Raw genomic sequence first — 23,144 nt, 5'->3', positions numbered from 1 at the left:
TACATGCGGGCGTGCAGGGCCTGCCCCCCGCACGCCAATGGGAAAATTCTGCCTGTAGAATCATACAGTACAGGAAGCCATTCAGCCTATTGCACCTGTGTCAGCTCTATGAAAGAGCTATCTATTCAATCCCACTCCCCTAATTGTTTCCCTTTGGCCTGCATATTTTTACCTTTCAAGTATTAATCCAATCCCTTTCGAAATCTACCAGTGAATCTTCCTTGTTCCTTGTACATCACAACAGCTTGCTGCATATAGCACATTCTACTCATCTTCCCCTGGTTCTTTAGCCAATTATCTTAAATCTGTGTCCTCTGGTTACAGACCCTCCTACCAGTGGAAACTGTTTCTCTCATATTTTGAACACCTCTATTAAATATCCCTTAACCTTCTCTGCTCTAAGGAGAACAATCCCAACTTTTCTAGTCTCTCCACATAACAACTCTGGTACCATTCTAGTAAATCTCCTCTGCAACCTTATCAAGGATTGGCATCCTTCCTGAAGTACAATGCCCTAAATTGTGCCCAATATTCCAGCTGAGGCCTAACCAGTGATTTATAAAGCTTCACCATAACCTGCTTGCTTTAATACCTGATGCCTCTAATTATAAAGCTAAAGACATTGCATGTTTTTTTTTAAACAGTCTTATCAACTTGTCCTGCTGCCTTCAATGATTTAAATGGACATACTTATATATTTCTTACCTTTGGGTCTCTTTTTGGTTTTCGACCTCAGAGAGGCATAATGAAAAGACTGTAAAAAAAACAAACAGGATAACTATTTATAGTCAATGCACTGATGTTTTGTACATAAAATAAAGCACAATGAAAAAAGGTATTAATTGTCAAGTTTATAAAAGAAGCCATGTGGTTTATTTCATATTCCACAATTCATCCATCGCAAGCCAATACAAGTGGCGCAGATGCTGATGTTAGTGCTTTTCAGTGCTGGTACTACAGTGACGACTGTTGAGAACCAGAAGGGTTCAAGATTTGACTGCACGCTGGAGGGAGCTGTGCAAAGCTGACGGTGACTTCTAAGAATCCTTCATCAGTCTTACATGAGAAAGACCACTTGGGAATTCAGCACAGAACAACAAGCACAAACATCATCTGCATATCAAAAATCAACAATCAGTACTAATGCAGTGCTTTGACATCACTCAGGAAAGGTAACAGAAGCCCACCTTTTTACTGAGAAACTATGAAAATCACTTCAAGGTTCCACTTGCAGACACATATGAGGCAGTTTACCCTTGGGCTAGATTTTCCACCTGTTGAGTCTGAATGGGATACATCTATCTCCCTTAGATGTTTCTGTCAAGCAAAACTTAAAGAGCCACTAGGGTAAATTGGAGCATAGGAACAAGAGGAGTCGGCCATTCAGCCCTTTGAGTCTGCTCCGTCATTCAACTAAATCATACCTCTTCCCAATCTCCACTCTGTTTATCTGCCTTTAACCAATATTCCTTGACACCCTTACCTCATAAAAATCTGTCAACCTCAGTCTTGAGAGTTCAAATTGACCTGACCCCAGCATCCATAACCTTTTGTTGAGGGGAAGCTCCAGATTTCCACCTTTCGAGAAAAAGTTCTTCATGATTTTACCCCCGAGTGGCTTGGCTCTATCTTTAATCTTGTTCCAGATTTCCCCCACCAGATTAAACGGTTTCTCTGGTTCTACTCTATTAAATCCCTTTTAACATTTTAAACATCGCAATCAGATCACCTAACCATTCTCTTTGGGGGGAATTCAGGTGCGTGCCTGATTTGTGGGTGCATGGTTTTCAGTCCATTAAAATGGGCAGAAAATGGAGGACCTGTAAATGGGACACTTGATATGTGGTCCTGGCTCTAAAGCTCTGCATCAGCTGCACTAAAGGCAAACATTTTGCCCCCAGTAACTGTATGAAAACATTTCTGTGTTTTGACAACTGAAGTTAGGGAACACAAACTGCATCAGAGCATGTCGCAAGAATATTAGTGTAATGCTTGCATGTGATATTGAATGAAGTGGCATATGGCCTATTTGTTGTTTCAATCAAGACAGTGGCATGGATTTTCAACCTTGAGGCAGATAGGGGGAAATCAGGAAAATCTCGAGCTTAACCCGCCAAGGCGGGAACTTCATTGCTTGGGGCTGGATGTGAGCTGGAGTTTGGCCAGCCGACCTGGGTAGAAGCTTGGAGACAGACACGGGCTGTCGGGTGCCAAGGTGAGCTGTTTAATCTGCCTGCCTCAGTGCCATGGAACTTTGTCCCAGTCAGAAAAAAACACAAAGACCTCAAGCCCCTCACTCCTCAAATCCTTTCACCCTCCAAACACTCCCCATGCCCTATCCATGTCACCTTGTGCCCCCACCCACCTCCTCAGGCCCCTCATGCTCCCTATGCCAGGATCACCTCTTTGATCCTTTTGTCTGTGACATCTTTTGATTATCTGCTCCTATCACTGCTTGCTTGTCCCTACAACCACCCCACCCTCAACTTCTCTCCCCCCGCTCCCCACCTTAAACCAGCTTATATTTCACCCCTCTCCTAACTATACTCAGTTCTGTTGAAGGGTCATGTGGACTCGAAACGTCAACTCTTTTCTCCACCGATGCTGCCAGACCTGCTGAGTTTTTCCATGTAATTCTGTTTCTGGAACTTCCATGCCCATTGTACACTTTCTAGAACCAATAAACACCACAGTGTAATGTGGTATGTGTAAAGAAAAAGCTTTGAAAAAGTGTAATCTATTGATCACTTTCTCCAATGAAAAAAAAGTCTGCATGGCAAGCTAATAAAAGTGTTAATCATACAGGCCCTTTGAGGTTTCAAACACCATAAACTACAAACACTTGAAACCACTTAAGTTATGTCAATAAACATTGTGAAATTGAAGCAGAGGTCAGAGAGCCTGAGCTGTCAATCAAACAGTTTCCTCTGGATTGCAGGTGCTCTGTTATTCTAGTAGATGCCTGAGCTCTGAGCCAAGCATATAGGAATGGGGCCGAGAATTCCATAATCGGGACCTGCCCGCCATTTTTAAAAGGTTCCCGAGTCAACCTGACTCAGTGAAAATCCAAGTCAGTGTCTTTTTAAAGGAAATTTTAAAAAAACAAACTGCCATTTTGCACATAACCATAAACATGCAAGGGGTGAAATAGGACATTGCATGAAAAGGGCTCCTGGTGAATTGGCAGTCAGTTTTACACTGCGTCCTTTACCACTGGATGCTGTGTAAAATGGGCAGCCAATTTGCTAAAAGCACATTTCGCTCAATTGCCTTAAACCAATAACATCCCCATAATTCCTATTGTTAGTAGCTGAAAATACAGGAAAGAAACAAGATAATTCCAGTATTATATATGTATTTTCAACCTGCTGTGCCTATGCACTGGAATAACTATTTGATGTCTGGGAAGATTCAGGGCTATGGGCAGTGGGATTAGCTTTGCAGCACAGACACAATGGGATAAATTGCCTCCGTCTGTGCTGTAAGCTTCTATGGTAAATCTATAGCATATAGATTATAGAGAATATGTTTTCGCTTGTGGGGAGACCAAACTAGGGGCTATAAATATAAGATGGTCACTAATAAATTTGATAAAAAATTCAGGAGAAGCTTCTTAATAGCTAGAGAGTGGTTAGAATGCGGAACTTGTTACCACAAGAAGTAGCTGAGGCAAAAGCATTGATGATTTAAGGGGAAACTAGGTAAGTGCATAAAGGAGAAAGGAATAGAGGATATGCCAATAGGGTTGAATGAAATAGGGTTGAGGGGGTTTATGTGGTGCACAAACACAAGCATTGATCTGTTGAGCCAAATGATCTGTGCTTTAAATTCTGCATAATTCTATGTAATATTGTGATATACTCAGCACTACTAAATCTGTTTTGAGAATATGTATATTAGAGTTTCCAAAGAACTACTGGCAATGAATTTCTACAAGAGAGCTTAATAAAAACCATGAAATGCACTCTTAAAGACAAAATTCAGGTGAGATTTATTCCACAAACAGTACATTTTCCACATTATGTAAGTGTCACAAGGCAACAGATCGGTACCTTTTAGAACCATCTACTAGCAGTGTACATCATAAATAAAAAATAAGTAGCCTGTGCGTGAGGTATATCACACAGCTGGTCTTGAATAATCCTTTGATCAAAGGCTCTCCAGACAGCTTGACGTACTTTCTGTCTTGTCGCATAAAGGCCATCTAAAAACAACGTGCTGTATTGATTGAGTTTGAATGGAATTCATGAATATTATTCAGAAAGGCCTACATAAATCAAACAGCACCATAAGAAAGAGCAACATTTAGCAATATTACAGCCCTCTAGTATCATCCATGCAAGATAATTGAACTCATATTATCAATATGGACATTTCCTACGTTTTACATGATCGACTACACTTCAAAAAGTACTTCATTGGCTGTAAAGTGTTTTGGGATATCCTGAGGTTGTGAATGGTGCTTTATGAATGTCAGTTTTTCCCTTTTAACAAGACAGGTAGTGTGGAGATTACTCCATTGCTCTCCTTGCAGAGAGGTTCTGGACAGCTTACCATATGCCTCTATCTAACTGTCAAGCGGAACTCAGTTGTGAAAATTGACAAGCCTTGTCACTATGTTTGCCACTTGTAGTGTGGTCACATAAACTCCGTCCAAATATGTCATAGCGTGGTAAGAATATTCTTGTATCAGAAACTGAACTTGTCCAGACAGATAAATTCTGTGGTTACTACAGCAGGTCAAAGGTTGAGTATTCTATTTTGAGAGGTTCATCTCCTGACTCCCCAAAGCCTGTCCACCATCTACAAAGCACAAGTCAGAAGTGTGTTGGAATACTCTCCACTTGCCTGAATGAAAAGCTCCAACAACTTAAAAAGCACAACACCATCTAGGACAAAACGATATGCTTGTTTGGCATCCCATGCATCACTTTAAACATCCATTCCCTCCACCACTGGTATACTGTGTACTTTAGTGTGTACTATCCATAGGATATACAGCAGCAACTCACCAAAGTTTCTGTGATAGCACCTCCCATACAAAATCTGCCAGCCAGAAGGTTATGGGCAGCCTATGCACTTCAAGTTCTCTTCCAAATCACATACCATTCCAATTTGAATACAGTTCCTTCATGGTCATTGAGTCAAAATCCTGGAACTCGTTATCTATTAGAACTGTGGGAGTACCTTCACCAAATGGGACTGCAGTGACTCAAGTATAATGCCCACCACCACCTTCTCAAGGGCATCTATGAATGGACATTAGATGCTGGTCTTCCTAGTGATACCCATATTCTGAGAATGAATAAAAAGAAAACTTGCACTTGATACAGTGAAACTTGACTTTTGAATTGTTCTTTCTCCCACCAAACTGTGGATAACAAGGATGTCTACCCATCTAAACATCTGATACATCACTATGAAATGTTTTCATTTCTGGTCACTGAGTTGCGAATGGTTTCTGATGTATGGCAGCAGTACGCTAACAAATTTACTGCATCAAACAGTAACCAGAGTTGTTCCTGCAGGGAAGGGCAGCATTTAGCATTGTAGTCATTGACTGCCAAGTCACACTACACTGGAGTGGGTTTATTCCTGACACAGACTAACTAATCCTATAATTATGTTTCCTATTCGATTGACATTAGAGCAGTCAGAAATCGAACTTGGTAATCTCAGGAAGGAGAAACATCACTTTGTAATTTATTTTGAAAAACGCACACCAAATGTGTCTCTTCTGGTGATTCAATACATTATTTAGTACGGATACCTTTATCTGCAGGAGGCAAAACAAATCATCAATCAAATGCACTGTGGGAGCTTTCAATATTAAAACAAACTGGGTCACTTTAGAAATATTTAGCTGTCTTTTTACATTAACTTAGAAAGTATAACACACTCCACTTGGTTACTGCATTTCTCAGCATTTTCAAGATCTATGAACAGTTAGCATTAGTGAAACATAATGAAAGTATTAAGTAGATATGAAGACATTTTGCAGGAAGGTACAGCACTGGAAACACTTGGCAGAATTAAATAAAATTGTTTTAAAATCTTCAGTTTTCTGTTGGAGATAAACTTTTCAAAATCCTCATGTACGAGAATAATGTGGAACATGGAATATCTGATGCCCGGGGGTTTCCACTTGAGGCTTTAAGTGGAGGTTATTGGAGATGATGGGAAATTTAAAAAAGGCTTCTCAGTAACAGAAGTGAGTTTTTAACGAGTGTTGACCTTAACTCCCAAATTGCAGGGAACTCCAGGAAGCCAGTCTTTCTGAGTTGGTAAATTTTTCCTCAACAATAATTCCTCAACTTTTTCACAACAATAATTGCATTTATTTAGTGCCTTCAATTCAGCAAAACATCCCAAGCCAGTTAACAAGAACATTATTAATAAAAATATTGATACGAAGCCACAGAAGGAGGTATCAGAACAGATGATCAAAAACATTGTCAAAGAGGTAGTTTTAATGAGCATCTTCCAGGAGGAGAGAGTCAAGGGGTAGTTTAGGGCAGGAATTTCAGAGCTTAAGGTCAAGACAGCCAAAAGGACAGCTACCCATGATGGAGCAATTAAGATTGAACAAGAGGCCAGAGGAGCACAGAGATTTCAAAGGCTTGTAGGACTGAAGGTGGTTACAGAGCTGGGGTGGGGTGGGGGAGGGGTTGGGGTGGTGGGGAGAAGTCAGAGAAGAAGTCAATGATAAAGCCAGTGGAAGTCATCAGACACAGGGGTAATAGGTGTACAAGACTCTGTGCAGGTTAAGATACGGGAGCAGAGTTTTGGATGAGCATAAGTTTATGCAGGGTGGAAGTTGGGAGGAGAACCAGGAGTGCATTGGAATAGCCAAGTTTAGAGTTAACAAAGGCACAGATGTGGGTTTCAGCAGCAGATGAGCTGAAGTAGAATTGGAGTCGGACAGTGTTACAGAAGTCAAAGTAGGCAGTCTTGATGATAGAGTGAGTATGTGGTTGGAAGCTCATTTTGGGGTCAAGGTTGCAAACGCTTTAGTTCAATTTCAGACAGTTGCCAAGGATGGAGAAGCTGTTCAAGGAGTAGAGTTTATGGTTGGGACTAAAGGCAATGGTTTTCAGCGTATTGAAGGGATAGAGATCATTTAATATATTTTTTAACAAAATACCCATTCTTTGGATGTGAGCATCATTGACAATGTAAACATTTACTGCCCATCCCTAGTGGCCCTGAGAAGGCAATGGTGAGCCTTCTTGAGTAATGGCTTGATACAATTGAATGGCCTGCTAGAACACTTTTACAGCAGTGCTTCCCAAACTTTTTCCTGCTGCAATGCCATTTTAATGCTTCACATTTGGTGTGACCTGAGATTGAAAATTGGGGGAAGGGAGGGAAAGAGTTGCTGACCAGGCAGGAGACAGTTGTTGTGGGAGGTGGGTGCGCATTGAAGTTATGCTGACCGACAATGGTGGGGAAGGTGTGCAGAGTTCAAATGGCAGGGGTAAAAGCACAAAAAGAAACTTAGACACCTACCATTTTGCAGGCTCTGTTAGTGGCAGCAATCGGGCCTCAGAGCTTCTTTATTAGGACATGCCCATTGGCAAAAAACATCATGCACATTTAAAGGGGACTTGCAGCTGATCCCAGAAAAGCCAAATTTGAGTCTGTGACCCACAGCCACCATTGCTGCCTCAGAGCTTGCGACCCCAGTTGCTTGTCCTGTGTTCACACTGGGGATCGCAACCCAGAGTTTGGGAACTTCTGCTTTAGAGGGGCAACTATTTAACAGGTAACTAACCAGTTTGGTGTGGGACTGGACTCACATGTAGGCCAGACCAGGTAAGGGCAGCAGGTTTCCTTCTTTACAGGACCTTAGTGAAGTAATTCTGTTTTAACGATAGCTGAGGAAATAGCTTCATGATTACTTCAATGGGTGTCAGCTTTTTATTTCCAGGTTGCTTAAACTGCTATGGCGAGAGTGGCATATTCAGGTGATGTGTTCATGATGGGACTAATTTCCTAGCATTAATGTCATGGCAATGCTGAATACTGGGCCAGATGGTACAATACTGGCATCCAGTGCTGATATGGTTGTGGGAAGCCTTCGCCCCTTCGAGGGGTAAGCCATTAGATCTTCTCTGAAATCTTGGATATTTAGAAAAGAACATTTTTTCTTTACCTGTCTCAGAGCCTGAGACCTGCCCCAGTGATCTCCCTTGGAGACAGGCAGGAGTCCTGCTTATTTATGCAAATCAGGCTAACCCTGGGAAATCAGCCACAGCTAGCAGGGCAATCCTGGGCAAACTGAAACCTTATGCTGTCAAAATTACAGCAGGGTTCTGCCCAAGAATGTCCAACCACTGGTTTTACAATTTATTTCTCAATAGGCATTTTAGCCAAACCTGTACATCTGCATTCATGGTCATTTGGAATCACAATGAGGGTAATTTTGATGATTGTCTAAAACAGGCAATATTGGATCAGCTATTATATACCTCGCCCAGTTTTCATTCCCATTGAAGTCAACATGTTTCGTTGCCTCTAAAATACTTTGGGACATCCTGATGAAAGGCGTAATATAAATGGGAGTTGAACAGGTTGAGGGATGACCTGATAGAGATCTTTAAGACAATGAAAGGGTTTGATAGGATAGATGTAGAGAAGATGTTTCCCTTTAGAGGAGTCCAAAACTAGGGACCATAAATATATGACAGTCATTAATAAATCCAACAGATAATTCAAGTGGAATTAGGGGGAGGTGTCGCTCTGATCTTGCTTTGATCTGGGAATCTTGCTGTGATTGGAGATGGGGTCTTGCTGTAATTGTGGGTCTTGCTGTGATTGGAGGAGGGGGGGGGGGTCTTCCTGTTATCAGGGGAGGTCTTGCTTTGATTGGGGGTGATGAGGGGGTCTTACTGTGATTGGGTGGTCTTGATGTGATTGGGTGGGTCTCGCTGTTGTGATGGCCCATGCACTTTGGGAAAAACCTATACTTTATGTTGGGGTGATGAACTAGGGTTCTCTGGAAAATGTTTTCTTGTAAAAAACATGCTTTCAGTCAAGTGATCAAGCCGTCTGGGAGTCAAACAATAGTTAAAAAAGGTAAACAAGAAGTTAATAACGGGAGCGAGTAATTCCTTGGTGTGGTTTTGTTTTCAAGCAGTTTAGTCTAGAACAAGCTGACTGAAGGGGACATCTCTTTCAAGCAGAATTCAATTGAAATTCTGTGTACTGGCTAGAAATGGTTAAAATCCTTGATAACTGAGGGTCTCTGCTAAAGTGAGTTGGATTTCTGGGATAGCCAATCTGAGAAAAGAGAGTTCCTAGATGCAAGACTCCAGAGTTAGAGATCATTAGAACCAATAGAGTTCTGACCTGAGGTAGCTAGGCTTAAGATGCTGGCGACACCTGTAATGAACTGAGAGGCTACAATTGTGAGACAGTTAGAGGAGGTTTGAAGAGACAGCCTTACTAGAAATAAGTGGAAAGCCCAAGAGATCTCAACCCTTACATGAATCTTTGAATTAGTACTCAGACCAACTGTTTAATCTTCCAACTTCTGACTTGAGCTTCTGGAGGGTGTAAGTCAAATGGGTGTAAAAGGAAATTTGAGTTAAGAAGTTCAGTTCAGAGTGTAAGAAACTGTGTTCATTCTATTTTTAATATCTTTAACACAACTGAGTATTTAAGGTGTGGTGTAGTTCTTAGTACCCATGTTCTTTGATTTTTGTGTAGTAAAATTCTTTTGTTTTAAACAGTGAACCTTGTGGCTTCATCCTTTTAGTAAATACCTGGGTTTCTGGATTTCCAAAAAGAAAAACAAAAATGTTGCTGGTCCCTACCAGGATCCATAACACTGTGATCGTGGGGGTGAGGTGGGGTCTTGCTGTGATAGGGGGTGGGAGATGCTTTCATGCTGTAATCGGGGGAGGGTCATGCTGTGAACGAGGTGGGGTCTTGTTGTGATTGGGGTTGGTCTTGCTGTGATCAGCGGGTTCTTGCTCTGATTGAGGGTCTTGCTGTGATCGAGGGTCTTGCTGTGATCAGAGAGTAGTCTTGCTCTGATCGAGGGTCTGCACAAGGGGCTTGCTGTGTTTGGTAGGAGGCTCTTGTAATGATGAGAGTGAAGTGGGAGACACAAGACATCTTTAGAAAGCTCAGAGAAACACGCCTGCCCGAAAGAATACCTGAAAAATAAATATTAAAGCCCAGATTGCAGCTCTAGACAGGTTTGACTGACAGAGGAAATGACACTACCCACCATGCCCGGCACACCCTAACCCCGGCACACACCCTTTCCTGCCATAGCCCCAATCCCAGCATACCCCCTTACCTAACACACCCCATTGCCCAGCACACCTTCTCCCCAGCACACCCACCTCGTCCAGCACAGCCCCTTGCTCAACATACACCCTTGTCCGACACACACACCCTCGCTTGGCATTGCTCCTCCTCCGACACACCCCCTCGCTCGGCACAGGCCTAGACAATGATTGGACTGTCTGCTTTAGAACATGTTTCACTATCTTACAAATTGAGTGACAGTTTACTTCAATCCTGGAGAATCATACACATTCCCCCAATAACTGGTTTTCACAGAAAAAAAAGCCACGCAATCGAGCATTCAGTTGTTGACACTTGATTGCAAAATAATTAATGCCTTGGCTTTTTTTTGTTGTGTTTAGGGAATGGAAGTTTGGCAACATACAATTAATGCACTTTGTTATGCTGATTCATTGTAAGGGCACTAGATTAAATATACCACTAATTACAGGTTATTATAACAGACAAATTCTCATCAGTGGTAGGAAGGTCTACAATCTCTCCAAAAAAGGAGATGGGACTAAATATAACAAATCTTAAATGGTGTTAAACTGAACTGCTCTATTTTGTAAAACCTAAATCTAATAACTAAACAGTATGATAGTACACTATGACCTCACTTCTATTCAGTTTACCATGATATAGCGCCCTCGGTTGTTCTAATACCACATTTGCCATGGTATGAAATAGGAGGATAAGGCAGATAAATGCGTGGCTGGAAAGATGGCGCAGGAGGGAGGGCTTAGATTTCTGGGACACTGGGACTGGCTTTGGGAAAGATGGCACCTGTACAAGCCGGACGGGTTGCACCTGAACAGAGCCAGGACTGAGTTCCTTGTGGGGTGTTCTGCTAGTGCTGTTGGGAGGGCTTTAAAATAACTTAGCAGGGGTGTGGGAACCAGGAGAAAATATTAGAAAGGAATACCAGGGTACATAAAATACTGGGAGAGACAGATAGCACTAGTATAAAGAATAGTAAGTTAATAGGTGGAGTCAGAGTAAGAGAGAAAGTCATGAAGTATGTGAATGCACGGTGTACAGTAAATAAGTTTGGGGAGTTACAAGTGCAGATTGCCATGTGGAAATATGATGTTGTGGCGATAACAAAAGGTTTGGGTTGGCCATGGAGAAGGACAAAGAGCAATCCAGAGCAGGGATAATTAATTGGAGGAAAGCCAACTTCGATGGGATGAGAATGCATCTGAGTTGAGTGAGTTGGAATCAAATGTTGGCGGAAAAGATGGTGGCTGAACAATGGGCTACCTTCAAAGATGTCAAGGTATATTCCCTTGAAAGGGAAAGTTAGGACAAATGAATCTAGAACACCCTGGATGATGAGAGAGTTGGAGGTGAAGATGAAAAGGAAGAAGTATGAGTATGACAGATGTCAGGTAGAAAATACAATGGAGAATCAGGCTGAATATAGACGGACCAGAGGGGAAGTGAAAACACTAATCAGAAAAGCAAGGAGGGAGCATGAAAAGAGACTGGCAGCTAACATAAAAGGGAATCGCAAGGTCTTCTATATGCATGTAAATAATAAAAGGGTGGTAAAAGAAAGGGTAGGGCCAATTAGGGATAATAGAGGAGACTTGCATGTGGAGGCAGGAGAAGTAGTCGAGGTATTAAACAAATACTTTGCATCTTTCTTTACAAAGGAAGGGGATATTACCCAGGCCGAGGTGAAAGAGGAGGTAACTGGTACACTCGAGGAATTTACAGTTGAGAAGGAGGAGGTATTAGAAAAACTACCGTTACTTAAAATTGATAATGTACTTAGGACTGGATGAGATGTATCCGAGGATACTGAGGGAGGTGAGAGTAGAAATTTCAGAGGCACTGATGATAATCTTCCAGTCTTCTTTAGACATAGGGGTGGTGTCGGAGGACTGGAGACCAGTCAGTTTGACTTCAGTGGTAGGGAAACTTCTGGAAACTATAGTTTGGGACAAAAGCAATAGTCACTTAGACAGGTATGGGATAATTAAGGAATGCCAGCATAGATTCATTAAGGGAAAATCATGTTTAACTAACTTGCTGGAGTTTTTTGAGTAGGTAACAGAGAAGGTTGATAAGGGCAATGCTGGTGATGTGGTGTACATGGATTTTCAAAAGGTATTTCATACAGTGCCACACAATAGACTTGTGAGCAAAATTCTAGCTCATGGAGTAAAAGAAAAAGTAGGCACTTGGATAAGAAATTGGCTGAGTGACAGGAAACAGAGACGAGTGATAAATGGTTGTTTTTCAGATTGGAGGAAGATCTGTAGTGGAGCTCTCCAGGGATCAGTATTGGGACCCTTGCTTTTCCTGATATATATGTTAATGACATAGTCTGTGGTGTGCAGGGCATGATTCCAAAATTTGCGGATGATACGAAGATTGGAAGCATTGTCAACTGTAATGAGGAGAGCCTTGAACTTCAAAAGGACATAGACATATTGGTGGATTGGGAAGAAAAATGGCAGATGAAGTTCAATGCAGAGAAGTGTGAGTTGATTCATTTTGGCAGGAAGAATATGGAGAGACAGAATAAAATAAAGGAGGAAACTCTAAAGGAGGTGCAGGAACAAAGGGACCTTGGTATATATGTACATAAGTCATTGAAGGTTGCGGGGCATGTTCAGAGAGCAGCTAATAAAGCATATGTTATCCTAAGTTTTACTAATATGGGCATTAGTAACTAGGACTAGAGTAAGGAGATCATGTTAAACTTGTATAAGACACTAGTTAGGCCTCATGTGGAGTACTGTGTCCAGTTCTGGGTGCCATAATTGAGGAAGGATGTGAAGGCATTGGACAGAGCACAAAGGAGATTCACAAAAATGATTTCAGGGATAAACAACTGTAGCTATGAGGATAGATTGTAGAGGTTGGATCTGTTTTTTCTTGGAGAAAAGTAGGCTGAGAGGAGATTTGATAGAGGTATTCAAGATCTTGAGGGGTATGGACAGGGTAAATAGTGAGAAACTGTTCCCACTCAAGACTACATCAAAAACTAGAGGGCACAGATTCAAAATAATGGGAAAAACGAGTAGAAGTGATGTGAGGAAAGATTTTTTTACCCAGAGCGCAGTTGGAGTCTGGAATGAACTTCCTGAAAGGGTTGTGGAGGCAGGTTCGATTGGGGTATTCAAAAGGGAACTGGATTACTATCTAAAAAGAAAGAATGTGCAAGGTTACGGGGATAAGGCAGGGGAGTTAGATTCAGTAGAATGCTCTTTCAATGAGCCAGTGCAGACTTGATAGACCAAATGACCTCCTTCTGCACTGTAAAGATTCTGTGATTCTGTGACCTGGCTCAAGGAAGGGCAGGACTGGGTGTTAAATATTCCTGGGTACAAGGTGTTCAGAAAAGATAGGAAAGGAAGAAAAGGGGGAGGGGTGGCAGTATTGGTTAAGGAGAGCCTTGCAGTGCTGGAGAAAGAGATGTCCAGAGGGTTCTAGGACAGAATCAATTTGGCTAGAGCTAAGGAACAAATAGGGTGCAATTACATTGCTTGGTGTAATCTATAGACTGCCAGCTAGTGGGAAGGATGTAGAAGGACAAACCTGCAGGGAAATTGCAGAGAAATTACATTATAGAATAGTTACATTGGGGGACTTTAATTACCCGAATGTAGACTGGGATGGTGGTAGTATAAAGGGCGGAGGGGGGGCAAGAGTTCCTAGATTGTGTTCAGGAGAATTTTCTACAGCAGTATGTGTCCAGTCCAACAAGAAAGGATGCAGTGTTGGACTTGGTTGTTGGAAATGAGGTGGGCCAAGTAGATCAAGTGTCAGTGGGGGGACATTTAGGAGGCAGTGATCGTTGTATTGCAAGGTTTAGGATGATGGTAGAAAAGGACAATGCACAATCCAGAGTAAGAATAATCAACTGGGGTCAGATCCGACTTCAATGGGGCAAGAATGGAGCTGGGCCGGACAGACTGGAACCAAAGGTTGGTGGGAAAAACTGTAGCCGAAAAATGGTCTGCCTTCATAGAAGAAATGATCTGGGCACAGTCAAGGTATATTCCCTCAAAATGGAAAGGTAGGGCAAACAAATCCAGAGCTCCCGGGATGAAAAAGGAGATAGAAATTAAGACAAAGAAGAAAAAGTGTGTTTGTGACAGCTGTCAGGTAGAAAGTACATTTGAGAACCAAGAGGAATACAGAAGTTCAGAGAAGAGGTGAAAAAGCAAATAAAAGAAGCAAAGAAGGATTATGAGAAAAGAGTGGCAACCAACATAAAGGGGAATCCCAAAGCCTTCTATTGGCACACAAGTAGTAAGAGGATGGTAAAAGGAGGAATAGGGCTGATTAAGGACCAAAAAGGGGATTTAGATATGGAGGCAGGGGGCATGGCTGAGATGCTAAATGAATACTTTGCATCTGTCTTTATCAAGGAAGCCGATGCCACTGAGTCTGTGGTGACAGAGGAGGAAACTCTGTCACTAGAAGGGTTCAAAATTAATAAGGAAAATGTGTTGGATAAAATGTCGGTACTTAAAGTTGACAAGGCACTGGGACTGGATGAGATGCATCCAAGGACATTGAAGGAAGTAAGAGTGGGAATTGCAGGGGCACTGGCCATAATCTTTCAGTCTTCCCTAGGCTCAGGGGAGGTGCCGGACGACTGAAAAATTGCAAACATTACGTCCTTGTTCAAAAAATAAGCTCAGCAATTAACAACCAGTCAGTTTAACTTCAGTGGTGGGGAAGCTTCTATATTCAATTATTTGGGATAGAATTAGTAGTCACATGGAAAAATGTGGGTTGATTAGGAAGAGCCAGCATGGATTTCTCAAGGGGAAATCATGTTTAACTAACTTGCTAGAGTTTTTTGAAGAGGTAACAGAGAGGGTTGATGAGGGTAATGCTGTTGATGTGGTGTATATGGACTTTTAAAAGGCATTCGATACAGTGCCACACAACAGACTTGTGAGAGAAGTTACAGCTCATGGAATAAAAGGGACATTAGCAATGTGGATACAAAATTGGCTGAGTAAGTGGAAACAAAGGGTAATGGTCATTGGATATTTTCCGGGCTGCAGGGAGGTTTGTAGAGTTCCCCGGGGGTTGGTACTGAGCACTTGCTTTTCCTTATATATATTAATTATCTAAATCTTGTGTGTGCAGGGGACAATTTCAAAGCTTGCAGATGATATGAAACTTGGAAGCACTGTAAACTGTGAGGAGGATAGTGTCGAACCTCAAAAGGACATAGGCAAGTTGGTGGAGTGGGCAGATAGGTGGCAGATGAAGTTCAATGCGGAGAAATAAGAGGTGGTGCATTTTGGTAGGAAGAACACGAAGAGACAATATAAAATAAGAGGTACAATTCTTAAGGGGATGCAGGAGCAGAGGGACCTGGGTGTATATGCGCGTAGATCATTGAAGGTGGCAGGACAGGTGGAGAGAGCAGTTAATAAAGCAAACAGTATTTTGGGCTTTATTAATAGGGGCATAGAGTACCAGAGCAGGGAGGTTATGCTGAGCTTATATAAGACACTAGTTAGACCTCAGCTGGAATACTGTATACAGTTCTGGGTGCCATGCTATAGAAAGGATGTGAATGTATTAGAGAGAGTGCAGAAGAGGTTTACGCAAATGGTTCCAGAGATGAGAAACTTCAGTTATGAAGATAGATTGGAGAGGTTGGGACTGTTCTTCTTGGAGAGAAGGCTAAGAGGAGATGTGATAGAGGTGTTCAAAATCATGAGGGGGCTGAACAGAGTAGATAGGGAAAAACTGTTCCCACTCGTAAAAGGAGCAAGAACGTGAGGGCACAGATTTAAAGTGATTTGCAAAAGAAGCAAATGTGATGTGAGAAAAAACTTTTTCACACAGCGAGTGGTTTGGGTCTGGAAGGCACTGCCTGGAAGTGTGGTGGAGGCAGGTTTAATCGAGGCATTCAAGAGGGCATTAGATGATTATTTGAATAGAAACAATGTGTAAGGGTACGGGGAAAAGGCAGGAGAATGGCACTAAGTCATAATGCTCATTCAGATAGCCAGTGCAGATACAATGGGCCGAATGGCCTCCTTCTACTCCATAACAATTCTGTGATTCTGTGAAGATTGTGTTTGTCTGGTACCCAACTGCTGCCAATTCAAATTCTTTTCAAAAACTATTCTGCATCCAACTTCTGTGGTAATATAATCAAAAATTGTATTTTTTTTTGGAAAAAAAAAATAACTTACCCGATGAAACTCATATTGAATTTAGCATGTATGTATAATTTTAAAAAAGCCTGCTTGAACAAGAATAGGTCTCAGGAATTAGAATAATTTCTCTACATCTTGTTGGAAAAGTCTACAAATCACTGGTACAAAACAAGGTTTCATCCTGTTAAATTGATTCTTAGAAAAACCAGCATCTCATGGTACAGAATGTCACAATAAATTGGAAGCTTCATGCATAAAAAAAGAATTGGCCCAGTAATTCTTACTCACACCTGATTGTCAAACTCAGTTATAGAGCTGCCTGATTGCACATATCTCCATCGAGACCCTCCTATGCGAGATTGAAAAAACAAGAATGGAAATGTATTTCGAAGCTGCGACTCTGGGGACTGATTTTCTTGATCCCTGGTACTGTATAGGTGGACTTCTTGTGTAAAAACTAATGCTCTCTTAGGTTCTCGAGAGTGGTCAAGGACAGATTATCTTTGCTCCCGATATATATGAAAAATATTTGAGGGAATCATATGGTGTCTGGGATAGCCCCAAATTCTAAAAGCCAAAAGTATTTAATTAAAAGGACAGGTTTTACAAATGACGCTTGTAGTTCCTTGCTTGCAGAAGACTAAAGGGTTATCTAATTGAAGTGATTAAGGTGATGATGGGGTAGATGGAAGAAACAATTTCCTCTGGTGAGAGAGGCCAGAACAAAGGGGGAGAAATTTAATAGTAGAGCTGGGCCTCTCAGGAGTAATGTCAGAAAGTAATTCTTCATACAATGTATAGTAGAAATCTTCACAGAATGGTTACGGCACAGAAGGAGGCCATTTGACCCATCATATCTGGGCTGGCTTTCCTGGAACTTCCACCCCCAAAAAGTTGATTAAGCTATAGGTCATTTGAAAATTTCAAAACTGAGACTGCTAGATTTTTGTTAGGAATTAATATTAAGGGATATGGGTAAGTGGTATCAAGAAACAGGTCAACCATGATCTAAATGAATGGCTACCCTGCTCCTCCAATTCCTGCCCCCCCTCCTCCGCTCCAGTTCACGTCTAGTTCCTCTGGCTTCCACACCTCACACTCTTCTGGGTCCCGCAGCTCTGCTTCGAATCCCCTCACTCCCCTTTCCCATCCTCAGTTCTTCAGTACCACCAATGTTGCAAATGGCATTGGATGAAAAGGAAAAATCTTTCCACTCCAGCAAGTGCTGTTTCTAACATTGGCTGGACTGAAGAGCTAGGGGAGCAGGTGGCGAGGAAGGGTGAGCGGAGGCCAGAGGAGTAGCGGGGTGTGGGGGAGGGCGATTGGTGGAGGAGAGGGGGGTAGCCCAGGGAGTGGAGGGTGCCACGGTGCTGGGGGTAGAGGAGCCGGGTGTGGCGGGGAGGGGGTTGTTGTGGAGAGGAGCCGAGTGGTATCAAAGAGGGGAGAGGAGTCAGGGCTGTGGTGGGGTTGACGAGGTGGAGATGAGTCGAGTGGAGCCGAGAGACCAACCCCGGCAAACTTTTAGAAATTGTCGTACAAGTATTTAAAAGTTTATACCAGTTTTAAAAATATCCTAACTGTTTGAAAACATTAAAAATCATGAAAAAAATTACCTATCAATGACCTGAAGACTGACCTCAAGGGGGCGCGTCTTCAGCTCATGATATGACTATGGAGAATGGCTTTGACAGAAATGCGCCAACATTGGAAGCCCTTGCTGTTTGTCCTGTGGCTCGGCCTTGTCTGAAAGAAGGGGAAGTTTTTGCTGCAACCCATGGACAAGGTAAGTAAGGATTTTTTGGAGCAATCAGCAACGGAGGAGGAAAATCTGGGCCACAGTTAATGTTCAGGTCAATGGCCTTTCATTATAGAAAGAGAAGTGAACCATCACAGAAACACATTCTGTAAATTGCTGGTGCATGCCTCAAGAAATAAAGTGGTCCAAGAATTGTGGTGGGATGATATCTCCAAGACCCTGACTAGAGGACCATGACTAGGTTCTTGACGGTAAGATACAAATTTCAGCTTTACTACAGTGGCCAGGTGCCAACCAGGGACCAGATTTATCAAAGATCAATCCTATCACTCTTTGCTCTTCCTGTTACTGATGCTCCGTTAAAGGATTATTCTACGAGCTCGCAAAATCTTAGGACATTCAGCTATCAACAGAGATTGGAATTGGAGCAACCTTGTTCTGGAACGTAGCTATTAGCGATGAATGTCCATTGGATGAGAGACTGATTTCACTGAATGGAATCTACAAATCCAATCCTGGTCCTGAAGACCATTATGGAAGCTTTCTAAGAAGAGCAAGGACTTAGCTTCATTACCTCTACACCATTGAGTATTAAGAATGTATCCTCAATTGGTCGCCAACAGCCTCCTGACTATCTACCCTACACATCCCCGCCTGCACTCTTATAAAAATGGATCCATCGGCTGGAATTAACACTCCCCCGCCAGTGGGTTTGAAGGTGAAAGGGGCATGTTAAGTCCAGTGGGTGGTCTGCCTACTTGCCTGCTCCTGCCCCTGCCCCTACCACAATTATACATGTGGCAAGGGTGGTGTTGGGCCCCTCAGTGGGCAAATCAAGGCCCTTAAATGGACAATTAATTCCCACTTAAGGGCTTCATTCCACCACCGGCATTCAACTGGTGGCAGGATAGGGCCACACTCAAGCGGCCAGCCCGGCATGTTGGCAGCGGGCAGGGGGCTTTCCCTCCTTAACTGGGCCCCTGGGCCCATCAGAGAGCCTCCCAAAGTGTAACCCCCACCCAGGTTGCCTTCTTCTCATGGACTCTCACACACCAGCCCCCAACCCGCTTCCTGAACCCCAAACACTTACAAAGTTCTGATCTATTGCAGCTTGCCTCCTCATCGTCTAGAGGTGGTACTGGCAGTGGCCACCACTCCCACTGGTGCGACCGGTACACCAGCCTCTGATTGGCTGGCAATTGGCCATTTAATGACTGCAGGGCAGCTATTTTGCTGCTGGGCGGGCTCCTCCCTGACCTTTTAGTCGAGTGGCACAAGGATTAAGGTGCCCCGTATAATTCAGCCCCAAGTGTCTCTAGATAACTTAAGGTCAGCTTTCTAGTTTATCAGGAATCAGACATTTCTGAGCGGATCACCAATTCTTTGAAAAAAAGAGCCTCATTGCAAATGTCATTTGCTGAATGACCATAATCAGAAGCCTCTGTTGTATGTGCACAATTCCTGTCTGCACATGCCCATACTGGAGCAATCGTGGGAGAAATGTATTTGCTTAGCATCACCTCTAGTGTCGCTATGCAGACTTAGGCCAACTCCCTGCACAGTCCATGCAAAGCTCACCATTGATAGTATGCCGCTAAGGTAGTGCCCACAGAGTTACCTGCCCCAAGGCAATCGACTACACACCAATGCTTCACAAATTTCTACCCTCCCCCCCGCCCGACTCTCCGCAAGCTTTAGGTAAAGGAACAGCTGAATGTGGGTCCCTTTTGAAATGAGTCAACTCAAGTCTCTTGGGTTCAGAACTTGGTCCAGAGCTCGCCCCTTCGTAGCAGTTTCACAGCAATCCATGGAAACAATTCCTCAATATTTAGAATCCAATTGCTGAAAAGCACCAAGGAATGCACAACCCCATAATATGCAGTCGAAGAAACAGAAGCTATACCACAAGTGTCAATTTTCCTGACCAGAGTGGGGGTGCGAGTGAAAATCAAATTTGAAGATATACTTAATTTATAAACAAGATCAACATAATTTAGTGACTTTGTCAACAAAATATAATTAGCAATCTTCCAGTGTAATGAAAGTTTCCAAAGTGTTGCCCAAAAAGCAGCAAAAGTGAATGTATGGAATACTGAAAAATGCGTATTGCTGTATTTTTATTAGAGTCAGTTATTTGTAAGCAATAATAGGCTGCTGAGAGCATAGAAGTTGCAATATACAGATATGATGTTATTCTGATGATTTATGCTGTCAGAAATGATGTGCAGAGAATAGCTTTCAAAACAAAAACAGAAACAGAAATACCTGGAAAAACTCAGCAGGTCTGGCAGCATCGGCGGAGAAGAGTACAGTTGATGTTTCGAGTCGTCATGACCCTTCAACAGAACTAAGTAAAAATAGGAAAGGGGTGAAATATAAGCTGGTTTAAGGGACTCAAAACGTCAACTGTACTCTTCTCCGCCGATGCTGCCAGACCTGCTGAGTTTTTCCAGGTATTTCTGTTTCTGTTTTGGATTTCCAGCATCCGCAGTTTTTTGTTTTTATAGCTTTCAAAAGCCTTACCTTCCTCATTGCTGTGCCACCTTGTCTGTCAATGCCAGCACTTGCATACCTGCGTAAAAAGAGATAACAGTGCCTTTGTAGAGGATTATCTTCAGGTGAGCCAAAAGCTATTATATTGTATTTTTAATTGAAGGGATACAGTGTTAACTCGTCGGCCCATGCTACATGCTTACCCCCCAAAGAATTGTTGTGGCTCAATCATGTTTTTGAAGTAGCTAAACTACCCAAAGTAATCATTTAAAAAAAAATGTTGTTAGCCCATAGTGGAAAAAAAAGCAGGAATGCTACAGGATAGAGTCAAAGAATTTGCCAATCTGTTTCAGTCGTCACCTTAGGTCACTATTAGTCTGCAAAGAACTGCTAAGGTTTTTAAATAAAAGCCCTTTCAGTTCATAGGATGTGATCGAACCAGTCCTGAGCAATGATTTTAAGACCTGAAGCAGTGGCTAAATGACTCTGTTTTTGCACAGATGCTGCCTGATCTGCTGAGTGTTTCCAGCTTTTTCTGGTAATTATTTATAATTAATCAGGAATGCCAATCCCACGGTTAATATGAAGCCAGAATTACTGATATACCGAGTTAACTTCCTTCAAAGCTGCAGCCTCTCACAATTTCACTACAAATACCAAGTAGTTGGTATAAAATTCTGGCGCACAGAGGCCAAAACTAATAATTTAACCTATTCCTTTCTTAAATGACAGTTAACATTAACGGACATTGACAGGGCAGCAACCTCATCAACAAATTCAAATCATACACGGCTGCAAAGCTCCAGTGAGTGCAACCACCATCTGAAACCCAAGAAAAGATTTCTGCTTTGCAATCACTATCAGATATTTGCTATTCCTTGTAATATGGTAGTCTCCTTTATCAACCCGTAAGATTAATTTAATAAAAGATAATTATCCTTCACTATTCACCATGGCACTCCAGGAAGTGAAAATAGGAAAGAAACCTCGGGAGAGGCAAGAAATCACAATGTTTCTGTTAAAATATCGCATTACTTTAAAGAGCAAATATATGTCATGAGGTGGAGATATCACTGATATAAACTATTTTGAACAATGAAACATAGGATGGAATTTAACGTAAGCGATGGTGTTCTTGCCTACCAATTGCAGAGCCAGCGAGAGTTCCACATTGCCTCTTTAGGGAAGGTCTGCCAAATTAAGAGTCAATCAGGCACTTAGCTGGACAGCAGTTGGCCTTCCTTGGGACCAAAGATCCCGGGGGTGGAAATCCCACCCCAGATAGCTGTCAGCTAATCAGAGGCTGGCAACTCTTCAGTGTTCGGCAGCACCACCAGGGAGGCGGTAGTTGCTGCCAGTAATGCACTGACCCGAGGCTCAGGATCGCTGAGGGACCCAGGTCACAGGTGAGCAGCGGTGGGATGGGGTTCATGGGATGCAAGCTATCGGGGTTGGGGGGAGAAGGGTCAGCAGCAAGGTCAGGGGAGTCCCTCTCAGCAGGCCCCCTCCTTCTCGATGTTGGGTTCCTTGATCAGGCACTGAGTGCCTGGCATAGAGGGACCCTCCTCTCTGCCACCCCCCAGAAGTCTGCAAGCAACCCCAACAGGGTTTGCTTTATGGGCTTCCCACATGGCGAGTCTCCTGCCACTGCTGAGTGAATATCAATGGCGGTGGAATGAGGTCCTTATGTGGGCATTAATTGCCCACTTCAGGCTCTCAATTGTTGATGGGGCAGGGAGGCCATCCACAAGCTTAGAGTTGGACAGACCACTCCAGCTGAAGTCTAAACTGTGATTTGTAAAGGTTCACCATACCTTCCATACTTTTGTACTATGTTAAGCCATTTATAAAGTCTAGGGTCATATTTGCTTTTATAACAGCGTTTATCAACTTGCCCTGCCACCTTCAAAAATGGATGAATGCAGTTCAGGTTTTAGTCCTGGGAGCAGTCTGCAGAGTAACGCGCAGGGTAACAGACCTTAAAAAATCCTTTATTGGACTGTTACATGTCATTTTGGAGTGTGTTTCTGTTAGAAAAAAATTGTCCCAGAAATTATGCTGTGATGTACCACTGCAAAATACTCAATGTTGCTGTCTAAAATTCCTCTCGTTAATTTAGCAGAAGTGCAAATCCTGGTTAATATATGTAGTTTAGCAGCCCCTTGATAACGGAGCAGGGAGAGGAAAATGTAAGTTGAAATGCAAAAACAAAAAATGCTGATGTTTAAAATCTGAAATATAAAAAAAACAAGGTTCTGGAGACACTCAGCGGATCAGTCAACTTGATGTTTCAGAATAAATGTGTGGGGAACAAAATCCCGTAAATGATGTAAGCCTGGCCTTATATGAGAAGACGTACTGAAATGGGTGATAATGCAATAAATATAATTCACTCGTAGATCAATGCTCTGTGGCACAAAATGTACCAACTGATGCATGAGGTTGAA

The 23,144-nt window shown here is 42.5% G+C and overlaps 1 protein-coding gene across 1 annotated transcript in view; it reads right to left on the bottom strand.

The window, feature by feature from the left end:
* LOC144683850 (connector enhancer of kinase suppressor of ras 2-like) overlaps window positions 1–23,144 on the bottom strand; it is a 462,557-nt gene that overhangs the window by 107,344 nt on the left and 332,069 nt on the right. Inside the window, exons 9-10 of the mRNA XM_078547354.1 lie at window positions 20,728–20,776; window positions 706–754 (exon numbers count right to left, since the gene is read on the bottom strand). Of these exons, the coding sequence (XP_078403480.1) occupies window positions 706–754; window positions 20,728–20,776 (98 nt within the window). The remainder of the gene's footprint in view (window positions 1–705; window positions 755–20,727; window positions 20,777–23,144) is intronic.

This window comes from Cetorhinus maximus, chromosome 8 (assembly GCF_964194155.1).
Source record: "Cetorhinus maximus chromosome 8, sCetMax3.hap1.1, whole genome shotgun sequence".
Taxonomy (NCBI): Eukaryota; Metazoa; Chordata; class Chondrichthyes; order Lamniformes; family Cetorhinidae; genus Cetorhinus; species Cetorhinus maximus.
This window is presented reverse-complemented; position numbering and strand designations above follow the sequence as displayed.